Source organism: Condylura cristata, unplaced genomic scaffold (genome assembly GCF_000260355.1).
Source record: "Condylura cristata isolate star-nosed mole 26May11 unplaced genomic scaffold, ConCri1.0 scaffold00026, whole genome shotgun sequence".
In the NCBI taxonomy this organism is placed as follows: Eukaryota; Metazoa; Chordata; class Mammalia; order Eulipotyphla; family Talpidae; genus Condylura; species Condylura cristata.
The window spans coordinates 6,067,521-6,088,389 of NW_004567127.1; the positions used below are offsets into that span (position 1 = coordinate 6,067,521).

General features: G+C 46.4%; 1 protein-coding gene across 1 annotated transcript in view; it reads right to left on the bottom strand.

The window, feature by feature from the left end:
• Positions 1-15,196: 15,196 nt before the first annotated feature.
• DCLRE1B (DNA cross-link repair 1B) overlaps positions 15,197-20,869 on the bottom strand; it is a 6,894-nt gene continuing 1,221 nt past the window's right edge. Inside the window, exons 2-4 of the mRNA XM_004689490.2 lie at positions 20,647-20,812; positions 20,124-20,306; positions 15,197-17,913 (exon numbers count right to left, since the gene is read on the bottom strand). Of these exons, the coding sequence (XP_004689547.1) occupies positions 16,865-17,913; positions 20,124-20,306; positions 20,647-20,812 (1,398 nt within the window). The 3' untranslated portion in view covers positions 15,197-16,864. The remainder of the gene's footprint in view (positions 17,914-20,123; positions 20,307-20,646; positions 20,813-20,869) is intronic.

Sequence of the window (20,869 nt, forward strand, 5' to 3'; positions counted from 1 at the left end):
CTCGGCCTCCCGCTGCCGTCCGGGGCCACCGCCGGGCCCCTCACTCCGCAGCCGCCGTTGTCGCCAGGCCCGACTAGCTGAGCGCCGAGCGGCCGCCCCCATCCGCCCGGCCCCGCCTCTCAGGAACTAGCCACCCGCCCCGCGCCATGACACCTACTGAGGCGGAAGTGCAGAGCCGGCGCGCGGGCTGATCAAGGCGACTGCATGGTGCTGGTGGGAGTAGCGGGAGTGGGGCTCGGGGGACCCCCGTGGGGAGCCAGGGCGGGTCGAGTGCCGAGGCGGGCGGGCCGCCCCGTCCCCATGGCCGGCTCCGCGCGATTTGAAGGTGCTGGTGGCGGTGGGGGGTCCAGCTGCCCAAGGTTAGCCCTGCTAGTGTGACATCACCGGTGTAGTTAGTGTGACACCCACCCCCACAGAGGTTGGACAGCGCCCGGGGACGCCGTGCTGGGAAGCCCCATCGCTGGGGAGGAATCCCCTCCGCTTGTGCTTGAGTTCATTGACGTCTGGAGCTGTTCTAGCAGTGGCGCCCGTGGGCAGGATCTGTTGGTCTGCAAGACGCGCTAGCAAGAGACCCTCAGAGGGCTCGACTGCTGCCGCCTGGGGAACCTGTATTTGCAAGAGAGAAAACAGCCGTGCTCTGAACCCAACTCTGAAAACCTACGATGAGCAAATGCTGCCATAATTTTCTTGCCTCTACCAGCCGATAGCAAGGCTGGGTAACCAAGAATGCCTTGTGCACACAACTTCTGGAAAAGTGGACACTGCGTGACAACTAGGTTATCCTAATAGACAGTTGCTCTCTCTCGCACCGTCGTCGTCGAAAGGGTCAAGAGATTGTATAAACTGTCGGCTGTACCTCCCGCTGTGTAAAATGTTCTGATTCCTAACGCCAGAGTTGTTTTTAAGGAAATAATAGCATATTCTATTTTTTCCCCAACCTTAAGTGCTAGGATCGGCCCTAGAAAATGACCGTCCAGCACCTTGGTTATTTGCATGTAGTCTTTGTGGAGGACCACAGATGTGACTAAGTTAGAATCTGCTACCTAGTTACATTTTTCAGCTCTTACTTCATTTTACATCCTTGACCCCTTTGGGTCACCATCTCCTCACCATAAAAGATCATTTTTGTGAAGATGTGCTGAAGTGATTACATTACCTTTGGGTTCCCCTCCTGACTCAACAGCATTGGGAGCAGTTCTGTTTTATTGGGAACAGAGAAGTTTATTTCCCTGGAGGACCAGGGTTAACAGAAGTGTTCAGTCCCATTGGGCAGTTGTGTTCCTTATTTTCACAGAAACTTAAAGAACAAAAAGTCCTACATTGGGCTGACCTGGAAAACAAGACCTAGTGAGTGGGTGAGCACGCCTGCCTGGGGAGCCAGGAAGTTGATCTCTAAGGGCAAAGCATGCTGCTCAAAAAGCCTGCTTTAAACAGACATAATTGTATATCATGCCTTGGTTCAGCCCAACTCCATGTCTTGCTTCTAAACAACTCCTTTTCCAAGTCCCTTTCCTCTTTAAAACATCTCAAAATTCTCCTTAAAGGGAGCCTTTCCTGATTGACACCCCCTCATCACTTAATTCTAATTGATTAGTTACATGTCATCTGACCACTTAATTTACTTCTTTATAAATTATACTTGTTGATCTCTGTATTTTCACTTTTTTTAGACCATTTTCTTCATCTCTCACTACATAGAGACTACATGTAAATACTATATTTACATCGTAAAATATAGCGTTTTCCCCTCTCTGGTATCATTCATCCATCCAGCAAAATGCTTGTGTGTATGCTCTATACCAGGCATCTTTCTAGACACTAAATCAGATGCAAGATGATAAGACAGAAAGGGGAGAAAATGCATGGAGTTACGTATGATGAAACATGAATGATGGAATCGGGAGAGACTCTCAGGTGACATTTGAGCATGGTATGGTCAAAGAAATTTCCAAGTTTCATGTACCTCGAGTTCATGTGTTCATTCATCAAATATCTATTGAGAATTTTCAGTGTACCAGGCACTACGTTAGAAATTAAAGATACAAAAAAGAAAAGGCAGGGTCCGTTCCCTATGGGAGTTTTTAATTCAGCAGAGAAGCGGCAGGATATGGAATTAGTAAAGTAGGTTGAGTCAGACTTTGAAGAGCAATGAACTATTAGAGGTTTAACAGACAGGTAATGTGAAGGAATCTGTGCTTTAAAAAGAGAACTTGTGGCAGTTAGGAGGAGGACTGGCCAAAGTAGACAGAGACCAGAAACAACTGGCTTCTTGGAAGAGGGTTTGATCAAGCAGGAAACATGAGAGAAGAGGAACAGGTGGGTGAACTGTTTCCTCCTGGACAACTCAGGGCAGCCTGAGAGAGACAGAACTGTCGCAAATAGTGTATGAGACCCTTCTGGGGCTGAGAGCCTAGATTCAAGGCTGCAGGCAAAAAGCACTTGCTCTGGAGCTTCAGTGCTTAAGGGCGAGAAGCTGAATCAACAAGCAAGGCAAACTGTGGAAGTAGGGAAGCCAAGGGCCTTGAAAGAAAAGGAGAACTCAAGGAGAAGCCAGCATATTGCAAAGCCAGATAAGTGAAGATCTATGTCAAGTCTAGGAGGTATAACATAAAAAAACCCTTTTCAATCTAGACCCCAGGCCCTCCCTTGGTGGTGCAGCGGGTTGGAGTACAGCACTGTGGAGCTATCTGCAGTGCCAGAAAGGCTGGCCCAGCCAAGGAGCTGACCCACATGGTGCAGCAGACCTCTCCTGTATCTCTGCTGCGCCCCTCAGCAAGGTATTTCAGTGCATCCGCCTGTTCTACACCCCACTTTGTCTCTGGTGAATCCTTTCACCACCACCCCCACACCTCTGGCCTGTACCCCAGTTCTTGTATGCATAAATAATCTTTTTTTAAAGTATAATGACTTTTTTTTTAAAGATTTTATTTATTTATTCACATAGAACTGGGCCAGAGATGCGGAGGGTGAGAGGATTCACCAGAGACAGAGTGGGGAGCAGAACAGGCAGATTGACGAAGTACACTGCTGAGGGGAGTGGTGGGCGGGTCAGGAGAGGTCTGCCATGCCATGTGGATCTCCTCTGGGCAGGCTGGGAACAAACTCATGAGGAAGTGACTTTAGCTTCTTAGTGCTGTGCCACCCGCTGAGCCACCAAGGAGGGCCCAATAATCTTTTATTTTAAATCATTAAAAAATAAAATCTAGACTGCAGATAATTTTTTAATTATTTCAAATATATAAAAGAGTTACAAGAATAATAAAAATAGCAAAATACTTTATCTAAGCCTATCATCCATGTTCCAAGTAATCTGACACATCCTTCTTATTTTTTCTCTATCCAGTACACAAGACCCCGCTCAATGTCATATGTTGCATCTGACTGCCATATCTCGAGTCTCCTTTAAAACAGTTCCTTAGCTCCTTAATACTTTGAAGAATTTTTTAATAATAGAAGGTTATTATTAACCTGTTACAATAGGTGTTCGGTTTGTTTGTCTCATATTTATTCATCACTAGATTCAGGTCATCCACCGCTGGCCAGAATGATACATCGTGATCTTTCCGAGGCTATCACACCCAAAGGCAGATGGTGTCTGTTGCTTATTGGGTGACAACTTTGATCACTTTGTCCAGGGGTCTGATTTCTCCACTGTATATTTACTATTTTTTCTTTGTGATGAATAATGAATCTGTGGAAAGACACCTCAGAGCACGCAAATGTCTGCTTCCCATTAAACATGTTCCCATAGATTTAACATCTATTGATGATCTTGCCTATACCACTGCTCCCTATCTCTTATTACTTAATTAATCATAAAGTTGATTGTTTCTTAATGATATAGTCTCATAGATTACAGTGTTTTTCAACAGTTTGTAATTCCTTACTATCCTTAATTATTTTGGTCCTGAAATTTTCCACATTTAGCTACTAGGGGCCTTTTCAAGCTCCTGTGTCTTTCTAAACATGTCTCCATGCTTTGAACTGATCTTGTCCTTCAAGATCAGTCCTAGAATCAGTCATTTCTCTGCATTCTAGATCCTTTTATAGTGAATTATATTAGAAAACAGATCTGGGCCCTAAGTCCACACTGATTTCTTCTAGGATGCTTGTGATCTTGGGTGTGAATGTCAACCCTAGTGAACAATTTCCACAATTCAAGAATGTGGTATCCTTGAATTTTCCCTTCCAAAGCTCATTTATGGTGATGTTAGTAAAGGGCAGTATTCATTGACTGCTCAATGAATAGGGTTAACTACCTGTGCAGCAAACAACCCCTGTAGCTCAGTAACTTAATTAAATGTCATGGCTTACTCATAGCATCAGTCCATTTCAGGTAACTAGAGCAAAGTGCTAGGGTGACAGGGTTACTCAGCTCCACGAAGTCCTTCAGGGATTCAGGCATCTTCCATGCAGAGTCTGGTGTCCTCTCCATTCCTTGCTTAGCTTTCTCTACTGGATTCCTTGTATTTATCCAGAAAAAAAAAAAAAAAAAGGAAGAGAAAATATGGATGACTGTGTGGGAAGATTTTATAGGCCACGCCTGGAGGTAACACCCACCCACTCTGCACCTATTACTTTGCTGGGAATCCAGCGATTGGATGCTGCTAGCTCCAGAGCAGCAAGGAGTTGATGCAATCTAGCTATGTGTCCAAGAGGAGAAGAAATTTAATTTCATAAACATGAGTCAGTCTCTGCCACACTTATCCAAAAGTCAATTCCTATATTATTTCTTCCCTATTAATAGAATCCCAGTGGTATTCAGATAAGAAGGGGGGTTCCATGATTCCAAGATTGTAAGTTCTTTCTTCCAAATCAGGGAATAAATTACAATTGGTGCAAGCCAATTCTACTAATCCCATTTTATTATCTTTTTTAAAGAAACTTTATTTTCCACCTTATTTCCATTTTCTGTATAAGAGTCTGTTGGAGACTAGCCCATGCTTTTTTGCCAATGGTTGGTCTAGGGATAGATAGAGGACTTAGTTCTGATTACTGAAATCTGAAAAGAAGTCTGCCTAATGGATTCTGGAATTTTTTCTTTCAATATAAAAAACACCTTGAGATGTAGAAATTCTTTGGCTCTTGCCTCTGTCTTCTTTCTGAGACAAAGGAATAAAGACACAAGGCCTGACCATCTTGTAACTGCAAATGCATCAGCATAGGTGGAAGACACACAGTGCTCTCCCTGGTGGCACAGGGTTTAAGACCTCAGCACTATCAAGCTACTGCCAGCCACTGCAGGGAGCTGACCCCCATGGTGCCGCAGACTTCTCCTGTCTCCCCACAGGCCCCCTCAGCAGTGTGTTTCAGTCAGTCTACCTATTCTGCTCCCTACTCTGTCTCTGGTGAGTCCTCTCACCCCTCCTACCTCTGGCCTGTACCCCAGAACTTCTCAAAGAACCTGGAACTAGCCACTTCTGAACTTGAAGTGCATAGATGTTCTTAGTTTAAAGGTATTGTTAAGCAGTTTTCTGTTATTTGCAGCCACAATCAATCTTAACTGAAACAGAAGAGAATGAAGAGATTTCCTAGAAGGAGGTAACGCATGTAGATCAAAAGAAGACTAGGGACCGAACAGTGGCTGGTGGATTTGGCATTAGAAAGGCCACTGTGGATCTTGGTGAGAACAATTTGAATGGCACAGTGGAGGCAGAAAAGAGGTGACTCCTACCTAGGATTTTTCATAGAATGAGTGGTGACTGGCAAACTGGGAAGAGTGGTTTGGTTTGTCTGGATGACGCAACCTGTTCTGGTCAATTCTCATTTTCAACTCTCTGTAGCCAAAGAAGCTGCTTGGGTATGTATGATCCTCTTCAGCTATTTCAAAGGAGCCATGACATGAGTGACTGCTCTGTCCTCCTCACAGGAAGGAAGAAGCCAGGAAAGTTGTTCTTGCCCCTTCACTCATTTCATGAATGGCAAATCTAACATGCATGGTGGGGATTAGAATAGGAGCCCTCCCCATTTCTTCCAAGGTTTAGTGACTGTGTAATAAATATCAGGTGCTGAATTAGACAGAACAAAAAGATGAATTAAGCACATCCCCTGCCCTGTAGTTCTCAAAAGCTGAGCTAAAGAGATGAATCAGGAATGATAATCACAAGTTGGTGGGATTGGCCTTCACATGATGTAACAAGCACTGTGCAACCTGACAGAACAGTCTGGTGGTTGCTATGGGAGCCTCTCGGTGTCTCAGTTGAATGAGTAGGAACTTAGAGATGATGGTACTCCTTCTGCTGACCAACAGGGATATGCTTTCCACTTTTAGTAATTAAATTTTTCATGCATAATGTGAACAAATCAATGCAGACATCGCCCACTTCTTGAAAGTCCTCATTATTCCAACTGACTTTTATGAAAGACCTATCTCTGTACGTGTTTTTGCTCATTGAAAGAAATCCCAAGAGAATATTGGCTATTACAACAAAAGGTGAAGAGTAAGAATCACTTGCTCAGCATTGGTTGAGCAGCCACCCTAGAGGAGCCAAGCCCAAGCAGCCAGAGCGGCCCGGCAACCTCTTCCTTCACCCCCCACCTTACTAGTACAGAGTGGACATTACTTATCACCTCACTTCTGCTTTGACTTTATGTTAACTTTTAGTTAACATAAGTTTTTAGGTTTTTTTTAACTACATGTTGATTTTTTTTTTTTTTAAGTATGATTGGGGGCCCTCCCTGGTGGCGCAGCAGGTTAAAACACAGAACTAAGAAGCTAAAGCCACTTCCACATGAGTTCGATCCTGGTCTGCCCTGGAGATGACCCACATGGCGCGGCAGACCTCTCCTGACCTGCCCGCTGCTCCCCTCGGCAGTGTACTTCATCACGGCCTTTTCTGCTCCCCACTCTGTCTCTGGTGAATCCTCTCACCACCCCTGCTCCTCTGGCCTGTACCCTAGTTCTGTATGCATAAATAAATAAATCTTAAAAAAAAAAAAGTATGATCAGGTAGGTTATTTGGGGGACCTGGGAAAGCTGGAAACTCTTTTCACATAAATCAGTAGTAATTGCTTCTTCACTTTCTGCCATTTTACCTTACGTAAGATGGCACAGGATGGCTCTATTTGCAGATAGCAGGAGGAACCTGTTTGCCATGGTATCATCATGCATGAGGGACATGAGCTCTTGAGAATGACAAGTACTCCCTGGGGAAAACTGGTTCTGGGTCCTGGCTAAGCTGTCAGAGCTGTGAGATCAGACATAAAAGCAGGAAGGAGAGGAGGACACAGAGCTGAGAAGTGAAGCATCCATGTGTGTTAGAGCACTCGCAGGAAAACCAACCGAGTGAGCACTCTCCATTTCCTCCCCAACACTCCTCTAGGTTGTGAACCAGCTCCATTCCTCCCTGCCCCCTCCTCCTCCCTGCTCCTCCCCTCCAAAGCAGGCCTGGCTGTTAGGTTGGACAGTGTGATTGCAGAGAAATCTGACTTGCCTGCCCTCAAGTTCAAGCCTTGCTAGCTCTGGTTGTCACATCAGAGTATGATAGTTTGGGGACTGGAAAGGATGACATCAGTGGAATATGAGTTAGAAGAAGGCCATGCCTGTGGAATTAAAGAGAAAGAGTCAAATACAAGTAATTAAAAGGAAAAGAAGGCACAACCGGAGAGGCGGTTCCTCAGAGCTGTGGAGGCATAAAGTGCTGCTGACTCCTCACTTTAAAATGGTTGATTGGAGTGGGGTCCATCTCAGAAGAGGTAGAGGCGTAGGGGTAGCTTGCATACTTTACAGCTAGTGGGCAAGAGACCATTTCTAACTTTCCTAATTCAAATGTCAATCTGGAGAACGTTCTGGAGGAAAAACAGATGCCACTAACTCATAACGCCTCTCCCACCCCTCCCCACAATCAGTCATGTAAGCTCCTCAGAGCCTCCTTTACCCCACCCACATCTGTGTCTCTCTACACCCATCCTTTTCTCCTTCCTGGATCATCACCACTTTGTCATCGCCTGTCCTTAGCCAGCAGCCCCACACGAGCATGGAGCACCTGCATCCCATTCTTCCCCTATCAGCAATTCTTAGCGAACCCTAAAATCAAAACCAGAGCTCTGGGAAGGCACACAGAGACCCCACAAGGAGAAGACAGAGAATCTGAACAGAAACGCTAAATACACTAATTGAATATTATGGTGCAAGGCATTTTGCACTCCTTACCAAATCAATACTCAAACCATTTTGCTGAATAAATTGTTGAGTGCTTATTCACAGTGCTTAAGCCTCATGGGATGTCCAGTATAGAGGAAAACCAAACCCAAAATGCGTGGTTAGTGCAGGACACGGACAGGAAGCCTGTGCTTGTTCTAGGGAGAGCTTGACGAGCTTCCCTTTCCTCACCTTAACGTGAGTATAACAGCTGTTGTTCACCCCCCTCAAACAGCCATCAGAATTTCTTCAGTGTTATTTCCAGAAAATAGATTGAATTCACTTTTGCTCATTTTCAGTGATACTATCTGTAAAATCACAGAAAATGTAAAGAAGTCAAATCTGGGCCCTCCCTGGTTGAGCAGCCGGTTAAAGCACGGCACTAGGGCCACTTCATCATGAGTTCGATCCCAGCCCCGGAGGTGATCCACATAGCACAGCAGACCTCTCCTGACCGGCCTGCTGCGCCCCTTAGCAGTGTATTTCATCAGTTGGCCTGTTCTGCTCCCCACTCTGTCTCTAGTGAATCCTCTTACTGCCCCTGCGCCTCTGGTTTGTACCCCAGTTCTGTATGCATAAATAAACAAATCTTAAAAAAAAAAAAAAAAGTAAAATCTAGAAACTTATTATTCTACATGGATTTTGCAGTCCTGTCTTGATTGAAAGGGATACAGGGTCTAACTTGGCCCATAGTAACTAGGACCAGAGGATATACTCAATTCTCAGTGGCCTTGTTCATTCAAGTGTTCTTCTGGAAGGAGGTAGAATATTACAAGGTGGAGTTAAATAAGAAGACCCAATTCAGACTGAACTGACTATGCTTCATTGCCCAAAGATCAGGACTAACATTTTCTATTAACATTATGATTAAAACTTCATAATAATGAAGTAAAAGCATAACTATTCTCTGATAAATGAAATACTTTTACTGAAGAGTCCTAGTCTTTCAGGAAATGTAACCTCTAACCCAAAGCCTGTGCTGACTCCAAAGCAAGTAAAACATGTTTTTTCCTCTCAAGAACATAATTATAAAACATGTCTATTATAGGAACTAGTGTTAACTCATAAAATACCCCAGTTATTTGTATTGTAAATAAACACTCACTCTCTCTTCTTCCTTTCATTTCCCCAAGTATATTTTCCTATGTCATATGTGTAGATACACACACACAATTATATATACATTTTGGTGAAAGTTTTGGTGGAAGAAAATGTCTATCTTTCTCCCCTCAGCCGCTATGTGAGCAAGGTAACCAGCAGATTTGCATCCAAACACAATGCGAAGCCCTTTCTCCCCCAAACTCCAGTTCAGTATTCCAGCATCTCTCACCACTCCAAGAGCTTCCTAATTAGCACCCCTGTTTCTGTTTCGGTGCCATCGTTCACTTACTGCTCTTTAGACCATACACCAGGCCATCTCACTCCTCTAGCTTAAAGAATTCCAATAGCTTCCTCTTCTAGTAAAACTAAAGCCTAAAATCCTTACTTACTGTAGCCTATAAGTCGCTTCCAAACCAACATCTGTTACCCACTCTAAGCTCTTATCTTCTTCTTCCTCGACTCATGCCCTTTCTGATGTTCTTTGGGCACAAAGCTTATCCCCAGAAAAGCTTATGCACCCATCGAAGTTACCCCCAGTCTGCACCTGGCTGGCTCATTTTCCTCTCACCTTCAACACCAGTCCCACAGAGACAACTTCCTTGACTGTGCCTAACCGCTCCCCATTCCTATCATCCAGCTTTATCTTCCCTTAGCCCTGTATGTATGTGTTTATGTGTGCAGTCTCCATAGAAGTTCCAAGTGGGCAGAACTTTTTTCTTGCTATTAACTATTGTATATCCTTAATGTCTAGAACACATACTTTGCACTGGGTGGGTAGTGAAGAAATATTTGGTGGGTAAACAATTACATGAATGAGTTTATGGACTAGTTTTCTCATAAGATAGCTGCAAAGTACAGAGATAATATTTATAAAGGTTTGCCAAACTGAGCTTCAGTAGTTTAGTCCTGGGGAGTTGAGAGCCCTGCTTTATTCCCTGATTGAGAGAAACAGTATTTATTGAGAGAGTGTTCCCTAAAGAATATGCAAGCCATCATTCCTTCAGATGTGTTCATTTACTCATTCTAGCAAATGATTATTGAAAACCTGTTTTGTTTCTAGACAGTAGGAAACGCAATAGTGAACAAGACAGACTGAAAAAAAAAAGTCCTGGCGTTTATTTTCCAGTGCAGTGAGGCACGAGCTAACCTCCATGAGCAAATGATAATTGGATGTTGAAAAGTGATAAAAGCCCTATGGAGAAAAATTAAGGAACAGAGAGAGAGGCAGTGACAGGTGGTTGTGCGATTTAAAATAGGATAACCAAGAATAGCTTCACTGGACAAGAACTTGAAGGAAGTGGGGGTAACTTTGTGGGTATCATGGTGGAAAATGCTGTGTGTTTACTGGGTACACTGTGGGCCCGTGTGCCCGCAGGACAGAAAACGAGGTGTGGAAGCAGAGCAGGATGTGAGGCGGGAGTTGTTTGAGGCAGGCTGCTGTAAGAACTTGGGTTTTTCTCCCAAGTGAGTTGGAAAGTCACTGGAGGAGAGGAGCAGAGAAGTGATATGATTTACACCCTGCCTTTTTGGGATTATGCAGTATATTCGGAGAGGAGGAGGCCGTTGGGAGCAAAGAAGACATTTAAGAGCTTATTGCATCACTGTGGCAAGAGAGGAAGGTCGCTAGGAAAAAAGTAGGAGAGGGGAAGATGGCGAAAGGAAGATTTGGAGTTATGTTTCAAGGTAGAGTTAACAGGACTTATTGACACACAGTGGTGTGGGTGGTAGGGGAAAGCCATGAAAGGGAGAAGAGGAAACCAAACCTACTAGAAAAACAGAAAAGGATTACTCAGCAGTAAGGAAGTCCATTTTGATGTCTGATAATGAGGTATGAGATCATGAATCTAAAATGAAGCCAGTCAACTGGTTGAATTTCTCCAGTACCTTGCTGCTCCAGGGCTGGTGACGAGTAGATACTATGATTTATCCAGATTGGAGTTTTCAAGGCAAGCATCTACATGAGAAGAGAGCAAAGGAGTGATGTTAAAGTAATGAATCACAGGATTCAGCCAGGTCAAGGTGGGAAGAGAAGCTTGCAGAAGGTTTGTTCAGGAACAGTAAACTATCGGCCCTGGGGATACTTAGCCAATGACCTGGGAGAAATGAAGGGTCAGCTCTGAGATGTCAGATGTGTCATTTCTGGCAAAGACAGGATGGTGAGGTACAGGGACATGAGATTTCTGGACACGAGAAGAAGAAATGTAGAGGCGTGAATGCTGAAGTCATTCAGAATGAAGACGGTGTTCTGAAGGAGCAGAAAACAAAACCATTGAACTCAGTCTTGCTAAAGGAAGAGGGGAGAGGATGCCAGAGCTGGGTGGCAGGTGCTTCAAAGAGGAGAGATGTTTCCAGGAAAGAAAAGTTAATAAAGGAATTAAAAATAGAGAAAACAAAACAGACCCAGATGGAGTCTCTCGTGTTGGGGCTCCACTCAGACTTGATTCCTACTGCATTTCAACCTCTCCCGAAGTGTTATCCTATCCCAAGGCAGCTTCCTAACCAGCAAGAGCAGTTCATGTGCATGATGGACCCTCTTACTTTCTGGAGAGAAGGTGATTTACGGGGGGGGGATCTTTTATTTTGCTAATAACCTTGCCCAGCCCCTTTCAGCCTGTAAATACTTCCCATGTGGTGTCTCCTTGAAGTATCTAGATGAAATGCTGCCAGCTTCATGAATCATTTAATAAAGCCAATTAGATCTCTAAATTTGTGAATTTTATTTTTGAACAACAGTGTGGGGGCAGCAAGGACAGTAAAGGGGTTTGAACTCTGCCTCCTTACCCTGAATGGGGGGAGAGAAATGGCTTCTACTGGAGACTGTTGACAAACTGTGCTCCAGGAGGGCCCATCTTCACCTTAGGAGAGAATGGAAAAGGGACTTTCTGAGCAGATGTTGAGAACATCAGAGGAGGTTACTGAGCACCGAGCAGGAGGCTGCAAGCCCAGGGATAGGAGGGTGGGAAGGCTGGTTAGTCCTGGGATTCCCACAGTGCTCTTGTTCTCTTGCCAGCTCTGGGGTAGGGCTGGGGGAGCAGACTCCCCATTGGTCGACGGGAGTCCCCTCAAGGTAGGGCAGCCAGGTATCCACAGTGCTGAAGCAACTTTCTCGGCTTTATTGTGAGAGTCTGAGGGTCATAAAGTTTGGCATAATCCCTGAGGTACCTAAGAGAGGGGATGGACTGAGGAGGTGGCAAGTAAGGTTGAGGATACCAGCGGTTGAAGTATGCAGTGACACCAGTTAAGTGGTTCATTTCGCCAGTGTAGGAGTTGAAAAGAATTTTGGGACTGATCCAGGCTTGATTTGTACAGCTGGTGTGGAAGGAGTGCCCAGAACCAGGCCAAACGCTGTGTTTGGCCCTATCTCTCCCCACCAGGGAGCGTCTGAGCTGTCAGCTAGGTGCTCAGCTGCTCACACCTCCCTGCACTCCCTGGGCTTGTGACCTACCACTAGTTCTTGTGCTCTGACCTTGCCCAGATTTTACAGTTAAAACTGCTCAGCATTTGAGTTTGCTGTGATTCGATCCTATTCTCTTTGTTCCATCTGGACACAGGCATCCTGGGCAGCTTCAGGTAGCCACCCTTCTGGTGAGACTTGGCCCCAGGAAACTCTACCAGGGAATAACTTCCTGAACCGATTTCTCAACAGACTTCCCTGGGCCTGGAAGACAGGCTTGGCCAGCGGCATTGTGTAGGCATGTGCCGGGAATGTCTCCCACTCACCTCTCCCGTAACTGGAACTGAAGGCCTGGTGGGGAGGGTAAGGTAAACATGTCTTTCAACATATTGGCTGACTTGGACACTTTGTCCCAGGTTCTCCTTAACCCCCCACGAGGCTGACATTACTATTCTCTTTACAGATGAGTACAATTTTTGGATACGCCAAAAATTGAAGCAACTTTCTCAGAGTGCGCACACAGCGGATCAGTGAAAGGGTCACTGCTCCCGGCCCGTCCATCCTGAAAGTCGCTGCCTTTTCCATTTGGTTGCTGTGCTGGTAGATCCTGGGAGACGGTGAGTCAGCTAGCTTGGACCTGTGGACCTAAATGTTATGGCCAGTCGTTTGGGCTCTTAAAGATTTGAGTAGTGGAAATGTTAAATGTTTTCTTAAGAAATAATTAAAAAGGCTTTTGCTGTTGTTGCTACCATTGAGAGTGAAATTAGCGTGTAGATTGTATAGGCTTAGAAGGTGGGTTAAGAACTGAAAGCAGCTCAGAGGGATGCTGTCCTTCCTCAAGGCCAGCATTTTTCTTTTCCTCCAAATTTTACATCCCTGACTCCCTACACATCTGTTTCTACCTTGACGCTTTGTTTCTCCAGAGCCTGATTAGCAGGATAAGTGTGCTTGATCCAATTTTCTTGCTCCTCAAAGCATACCTTTTAGTGAGCTCATTCAGTGTGGAATTGTAGCACGAACACACTCTTCACCCTCCCCCCCACCTGCAACTGCTGTAAACTGAAGGGAGTGTAAGGGCTGGTGGGATGGCTGAATACTATAGCATTTCAAATACTGAATATTGTAAGGGAAATATTAACCCAGGGCTGGCCAGAACTTTTGTAGGATTCAAAGATGAACCAAAGGACCAAGTACAAGATTCTGGGTGCTTTCTGTGGCCCATGGTCAAGGACATGTTCAAAGAGAGTGACTCAGGAATGGGACAGTGGAGGAAAGCATGTAGCTAAATAAAAGCACGGTGGTTAATTAACATAAAGACAAACTTTACCATTCTGAGAATTCCCCTTAGGCACTTACAGATTCAGATGATTGTGAGGACAGAGCAGAATCTTTCCATAGTGATGAAGGTAGGGTGTCCTTGGAAAGAGTAAGGGGGAGCACATGGACCCCAAGGCAGCTGTAATGGGGGTGGTTATGTAGGCTAACAGTGAGAGACACGAAACAGACTGACAGCTACGCACCAGCAGGGCCAAAAAGATGTGCACGTAGCCGCCCCCCCCCCCCCCAGGCAGAATTTCTCCTGCTTGATAATCACGACAAAACTGTAGAGCACTCTGAGTGAACCAGAGATAGAGAACCGTGGTCTAAATCTCTTTTCCTGAGGAGAGTAGACAGACAGGCTCTTACCTCCTGTTTTCCATAGCAAGGGGCAAAGCCCCCCAGGCAAACTTTCTCCAAAGGGACTTCAGTCACTAGTTTTCCCAGCATAGATGGTGAAATAACTAACTGCTCTCTAGGGAACTTGCTTTAGCCCAGGGCCTAACTGTTTTCATAGCCCTAAGAGGTCAACCTTAGTTTTGAAAATGATTAGATCAGTTTCCTAAACATATATGCTACACAGCATTTTTATGAATGTGGGGAAACCAGACGAATGAGGCAACTGCCAATCTGTATTAGAAGGCAGATAAATTTGCTTTAGAGGAAGAGGCTGGGATTTTCCCATTATTAAGTTAACTAAGCTCCTCCAGGCTTTGGCTTCCACTCCCCTAGCTGAATTCACGAGATCCCAATTCAAGGGCTACGCGTGGCGTGACACAGCGTGAGTTCACAGGTTCCTGTGTTGCCGAAGATAATGCCAATCTGGGGAGCCTTGCAGTGAGGGTCCCCTATCTCTCCCAGCCACCTTGAGGCAGCATAGCAGAGATGAGACAGCTAGACACAGCTTCCCTGGAGGAAGCCCAACAGAGCACTGCTCACAGGGCTTGGTAAATATTTACTGACCTCTGAGATGAGGTTGTAAAGGTCAATGTGGACCTTTCAAATGACTTTTGTACTTAATGTGACTTCAAGGTGTTTTCACACTGTCCTGTTCAGCAGCTTCTCAGGAGGGCAATGGGCATCACTTAACACTTCCTATTTCCAGTAATTTACTGCAAGGAAATAAAGCTCCTATGAGATACACATAGGCTGCTCACTGTAAAGTGTGTGTAATGGGGGGAGCGAGAGCACAAAATGTTGAATATGGAAACAGTTTAATGAAGGTACACTCACTGAGAGGGCCTTATACAACTATTAACAATAACGCTTTAAGTAGCATTTAACGACAGGAAATAATATACTAAGAAAGTAAAACGCAGGACATAGAACTATACACAGCACTACCTGGATTTTGAAAAAAAATAACATGTATTTAAATTTGCATGCGGGAGTGCTCGCCACTGGCTTCACCTGCTGTGCTTCTGGAGGCCCACAGGAGGCTCGCAGTGAGCGTCACTGACAAAACAGAGGTGCCCACAGCTTGCCCAAGAGCCAGAAAAAAGAGACTAGAACAATTGAGCTCCATGAAGGAGTCAGAATTGATCTTTTCCTTTGCAGTTTCATAAGGTTCGAAGTTTCTCATTTTTGATACAGGACTTCTTAAAAAGAGGGGCCAAGAGAAGCCACGTTTGAGACACACACCGTGTAGCTGGCATTGAGCGTCTCAGCAACCCCCGCCAGAGCAGCCAGGATGCAGGTCTCTCGCGCGTTTCTCACACCAGGGCTTGGGCTCTGCTGTGTGAGCAGGACCACCTCCCGCCACGGCTTCATCGCTGCGCCCCTGGAGGCTCACGGAGAAGGCCATGGACAAAACAGAGCGCACAGCTTGCCCCAGAGCCAGCCCTTATCTTGCTTCCTAAACTTTTCAAATCTGCCAGAAGTAGAAAACTTTCTCTGGACAAGAAAGGCTTGAAGCTCAGGCCTCCATTCTGAAGTCGTTTTCACCCAGGCCCTCTAAGCCCATGGTCTCTGCCACCCTTATTGGCTTGGCATTTCATCAGGCGGCTGGCAGGCCAGGGCAGCATTCCCTGCGCCCCCCAGCCAGCTCCCTGCTCTCTGGCCTGGATACTAAAACAAACAGGCTGTGTGCGCTGGCTCCCTACTCAATCCAAGGAGGAGGGGAGCTGGGGGAGCAGCAAATATCCCAGCTATGCGAACAACCAGGGATATCTGGCAATGCAGTTGATCTTTTGTGATTTTATTTCAGCCAAACAGTCAGGATCTTGTGGCAGCTAGGAGGCTTAGTGTTCAGCTGAGTTCCAGGTACCGCCTTGGTGAGGGCTGCCCAACCCCCCCCGCCCCCCCACTGGCTCAGTTCCAGATAGGTCCCCAGTGACACTGCTGCAAACTCTCATGGAGCAGAGGTGGAATTTTTCTTCACTGTTCATCGCTTCCTGTTCCCTCACAGAAGCAGAGACAGGAAGTCACTTGGATGGGGTCACAGCAAGTCAGACATTCAGGACCGGGACGTGCTGCCTGGATCGGCATTTTCTCAAGTGCCACAGCAGCTGACTCAAAAAAACAGAAGCACCCAGGGACTCTGATCTAGGAAGGGGGAGGAGAGGACGTGGGGAATGGCACACGGCACACCAAGCAGCGATGAGGGGGGAATGACCGGGTCCTTTTGGGTTCAAGCTCATTATCTCCTGCATCCCCATTTTCAAAAAAGTTGGAGAACTCTGAGCTATAGTTTAAGTTACTGCAGGACTTAGCCAAACCTTCATGGTGTTCTGTAGACTGTGAAAACGTGTTGGGATTCCCATAAACACACTCGGCGAGCACCGCCCGGAGGCGAGTCCATGAGGACCTGGTGAGGACAGAATAGAAGGCCCAAAACTAGCTCTCCCTACGGGCCATTCTCTTCCAATCTACGATGCTGGATCAAACAAGGGTGTCACTCTAGAGCCTTTTGTCTACTCTGGCAAAAGTTTATGGTATTTTTCCACTTGCTGGTCAAAGCCCCTGGAAGAGAACCTTGCCTGGGGAAAATTCACTGGTGTCAGAAGGTATTTTAATGCCAAGCCCTTTCGCTCAGGAGTGAGAAGAGGGGCGGCCCTTCTGCTCTGAGACAGGGGAGAATCCTGGCCCAGCCAGGTGTGCTGGGCCCCTGTGGCTGTGAAGCCAGCAGCTCCCCTGGCGACTGTGGGGGAGCCTGCACCAATTTCCTCCCCAGTTTTCGGCGAGATAAATTCATCGGGAGGCCTTAAGTGCACTGAAACACCCAAGGGAGCAGTCGGGCGGGGACCCATCTCCTGGGACTCAGAGAAAAGAGCGGCCTTGCTGCAGAGGTCTGGGAACTGCTCCTGGGGCTGCGCAGCACAGGGGGGGGGCTGCTGCCCGAGGCCCCCAGCCTGTCCTGCATTCTTGGCCTTCTTGGCCTTTGTTGAGATGCTGTCCGCTTGAGACAGATCAGCATCTTCCTCAAGGGGTTCAAACTCGACACCCTGGGTTTTGGGCCTCTTGAGCCTCCTTTCTAACAACAGCCAGAGGAAGGTCGGTTTTCTAGCGGAAGAACTCATGTACTGCTGCACAGAGTCTGGAACAGAGGGAACAGCAAGCCTGGGGCCCAGGCTGTCCTGAAAGTAGTCCCTGTAGGCCTGTCGCCGGACAATGGGCACCACCCGGCCAGGCTTCAGTGCTGCCACAAAGGCACGGAGCTCGGCGTAGGAGGAGTGGTCGGAGTAAGGGATCACGTGGATATCGGGGTGAGAGCCGCGGATCTGCCGGCTCGTGGGGAGGATGGCAATGGTGGGGTGGGTGTGATTCCACCGCAGCATGGCGGAGTGGCGGATCTCCATGTGGTTCACGGCATGGATGCGGCCAGCCTTCTCCTCCACGGTGAACACATCTGCCAGGCCCAGCAGCTGGACCAACTCCAGGCGCCGAGGACTCAATACCACCCAGGTCCGAAATTCCAGGGCCAGCTGCTCCAGCAGTGACTCTTTCCCCAGGCTGTAAACTCCTGAATAATGTTGGGGATGGAGGCCAGGAAGAGAATGAAGGTACTGGAGATTCTAATAAATTGAGTATTTAACAAAAACGTAACAAAATGTCAGGGAGTATCAAAGCAGGAGGTGGCTTTTGAGCTATCTGGAGAATGGAGGGTGGGGGTAACACCGCATTCACTCATTTCACAGAGGAAGGCATTGACCAGTGGCCAGTCACTGAGAATAAGTCAGCTCTCAAGGGTATAATCTCCACAGAGAACCAGAAACAACAGAGTTGAGGGCAGTGGAGGTGACAGGCACAGAAAAGTACCATCTGGGGTCATGGAGTCTCCTGAAGATGACACCTAAGTCCTCAAGAATGGGTCTGAGGTAACCGGGAGGGGACGGAGGCCTCAGCAGAGAACTCTTCAAGAGCGGTCAGTTTGGTGTTACTGAGGTAAAAAGAAGGGACTGGTAAGACATGTCCCCGGAAAAGGACCACCCAAAAGAGGGCTGGTCACACCGTAAGTGCAGGGAGCCAGCACAGCGCCGGCGGTGGGGGATGGCTAGTTCTAATCATGGGGATGCTATAACATGAGTGTTAACATAAACTGGAGTCTGAGTTTGGCTAGTGGTGGTGGCACCGGCTATGAGAGAAGCTGTTTAATAGTTCTCAGAGCTTCCCTGAAGTGTATTTCTAGTCCTTAAGCGGGCTGTGAACTTCTTCAAAGGATCTATATTTCTTTTACAGCCACCTTATTCTTTATAGGCTAAAACCTTACTCTTTGGGTACAAATATGGCTGATTTTTTTCTCTCTCCTATGCTGAGCCTCCTCCTCCCCTTAAAGCCTCTTTTAGGTCTTTTTCTGCTAAACTGTGCACTCTTATATTTTACTCATCTTTCTATCTCCAGGGCCTAGCAAAAATAATATTTGGGACATAGGAAGGGCTTGTTATATATTTGCCAAATTAATCAAGCCCGGCCACAGCACCCTTTAGGCAGCCAGGAAACTACCTAGAAACTCTGGGAAAACTGCCTCAGTTGGGACTGAGAGGACTTCACAGCTGTGAAGCAACCTGAGAGTAACAGGCATTCCTCGATCAATTTGCAGTCATTCTAGAAGGCCTGAAACTTTTTTCTGTATCCTTGTTTAACCCCTCTCAGAGGGATTTCAGAGTTGGCGCACAACCTTTTAATATTCACTATGGTGGCCAAACTTTTTTCCTCTCAGGGACCTATTACAATTCTGGGAACAATCGAAAGGTCATTTAGAACTAAACCTATTACACTTTGAAAGACAAAAATGACCTCAAAGACAATGTCAAAGGAGCCCCCTAGTTCTGTATACCATGGAACTGCTAGAATAAGCATTCAGTGCGTTTCCCATGCACCTAACTTTTTAAAAATAGTTCACTTTCCCATCATTTTGTGCATTTTTTCCATCTCAACTGTAATCCCCATGGATTTCCCATCACCAAATCACCCGTGTGCCATCACCATAGGCCAGTGCATTTCCCTCCCCCCACTGTTTTTGATCCAATTCCCCACTCCACCCCATAAAATGTCTCTGGTATATAGCTGTTCATTATTATTATTTTCTCACCTGATCCATTATACTTCTGCTATAAGTGAAATCATCCGGAATTTTTCCTTTTCTTTCTGGCTTATTTCACTAATCATGAAGGACTCTCATTTGAATATCTACATTCAGATACATTTCATTCACCATATAGCAAATAAGTACTGAATGCCCCTATTGGGCATTAATTTAAACATCTGGGACACCCATAAGGAACAAACATTACAGCCATCGCGGGACTTACATTCGAGCAGGGAGAGACAGACAATAAAATGGAATATGGCAAGTGTCTAAATTACGGAAAACACTGCTAGGTGAAGTGCGCAATGTGGTTTGGGGTTGGGGTGAGGGGAGGGCAGGGGAGTGGGCAGACAATAAGCAATAAGCAATAGCATATTATACGAAGACTCGAGTAGAGCATGTCAGAAGGAAACGGGTCCGATGGGAAAGTGAAGTTCCGGTAGTGTGGGGCCAGGAGCTGGCAGTGTGAGAGGGGTACTGGTGGGCAGCTTCTACTTTTAAATAAATTGGTCAGAGCAGCTTTCATAGAGAAGGGAATTCTGCGCAAAGACTTGAAAGTGTAACCCTCCCCCAACTCCCCCCCCCCCCAAAGAACCTAGATTTAGGAGCTCTGAGTAAGAGTGAAAGGAAAAGAAACCACTCACCAATCTTTATGTGATGTTGCGGGTGCTTCCGAATGAGTTCAATGATCTGGCGGGCTGCCTCTTGTTGGGAGGGAAGAACCAGGGCTGGGTTGCAATTGGTGTTGTCTAGGTATAATGTGTGGATCTGTTTCCCCACTCTCAGGACTGGTTCTTTTAGCATGGATGGTGTATATCGAAAATCACCTGAAGAATACAGGGGTGGGGGCAGAGACAGTAACACAGAAGACTGACCTCACCCACCTCCAACAATGGGCAGATGTTTGCTGGCCTGTGGAGAAACTGTCACGGGCACTGAACTAATGTGGCACATAACACCTATGTGGACATGTTCCCATCCTGCTCCTGGCTTTTTGGAATATTTTTCACAAGCTTTGAACCTTAAAGAGTGGAAAACCAGATATAAAGAGAGGGTCGCTGGATTCATAAGCTAGAAGACCTCCAGCAAGCCTGTTAGGAGCTAAAGCTGCTCAAGAAAACAAATGTGTGGGCTGGGAAGGTGAGCAGGACCCCTCAGGAGGCCCACCTGTGTAGAGGATGTTCCCAAAGTATCCTTCAAAGAGAAACATGACAGCTCCAGGGCAGTGATTAGCATCTAGGAGGGTCACAGTCATGGTCTCTCGCCCAATTTCATCTAGAGGCAGGACATGGCTCTCACCAACCTCCAGGGCTCGGATCCACTGTTTGGCTACCTGAGGAAACAGTTTGGTCATCACAACAAAGACAGACCCCCCTCCCTGATAACTCTG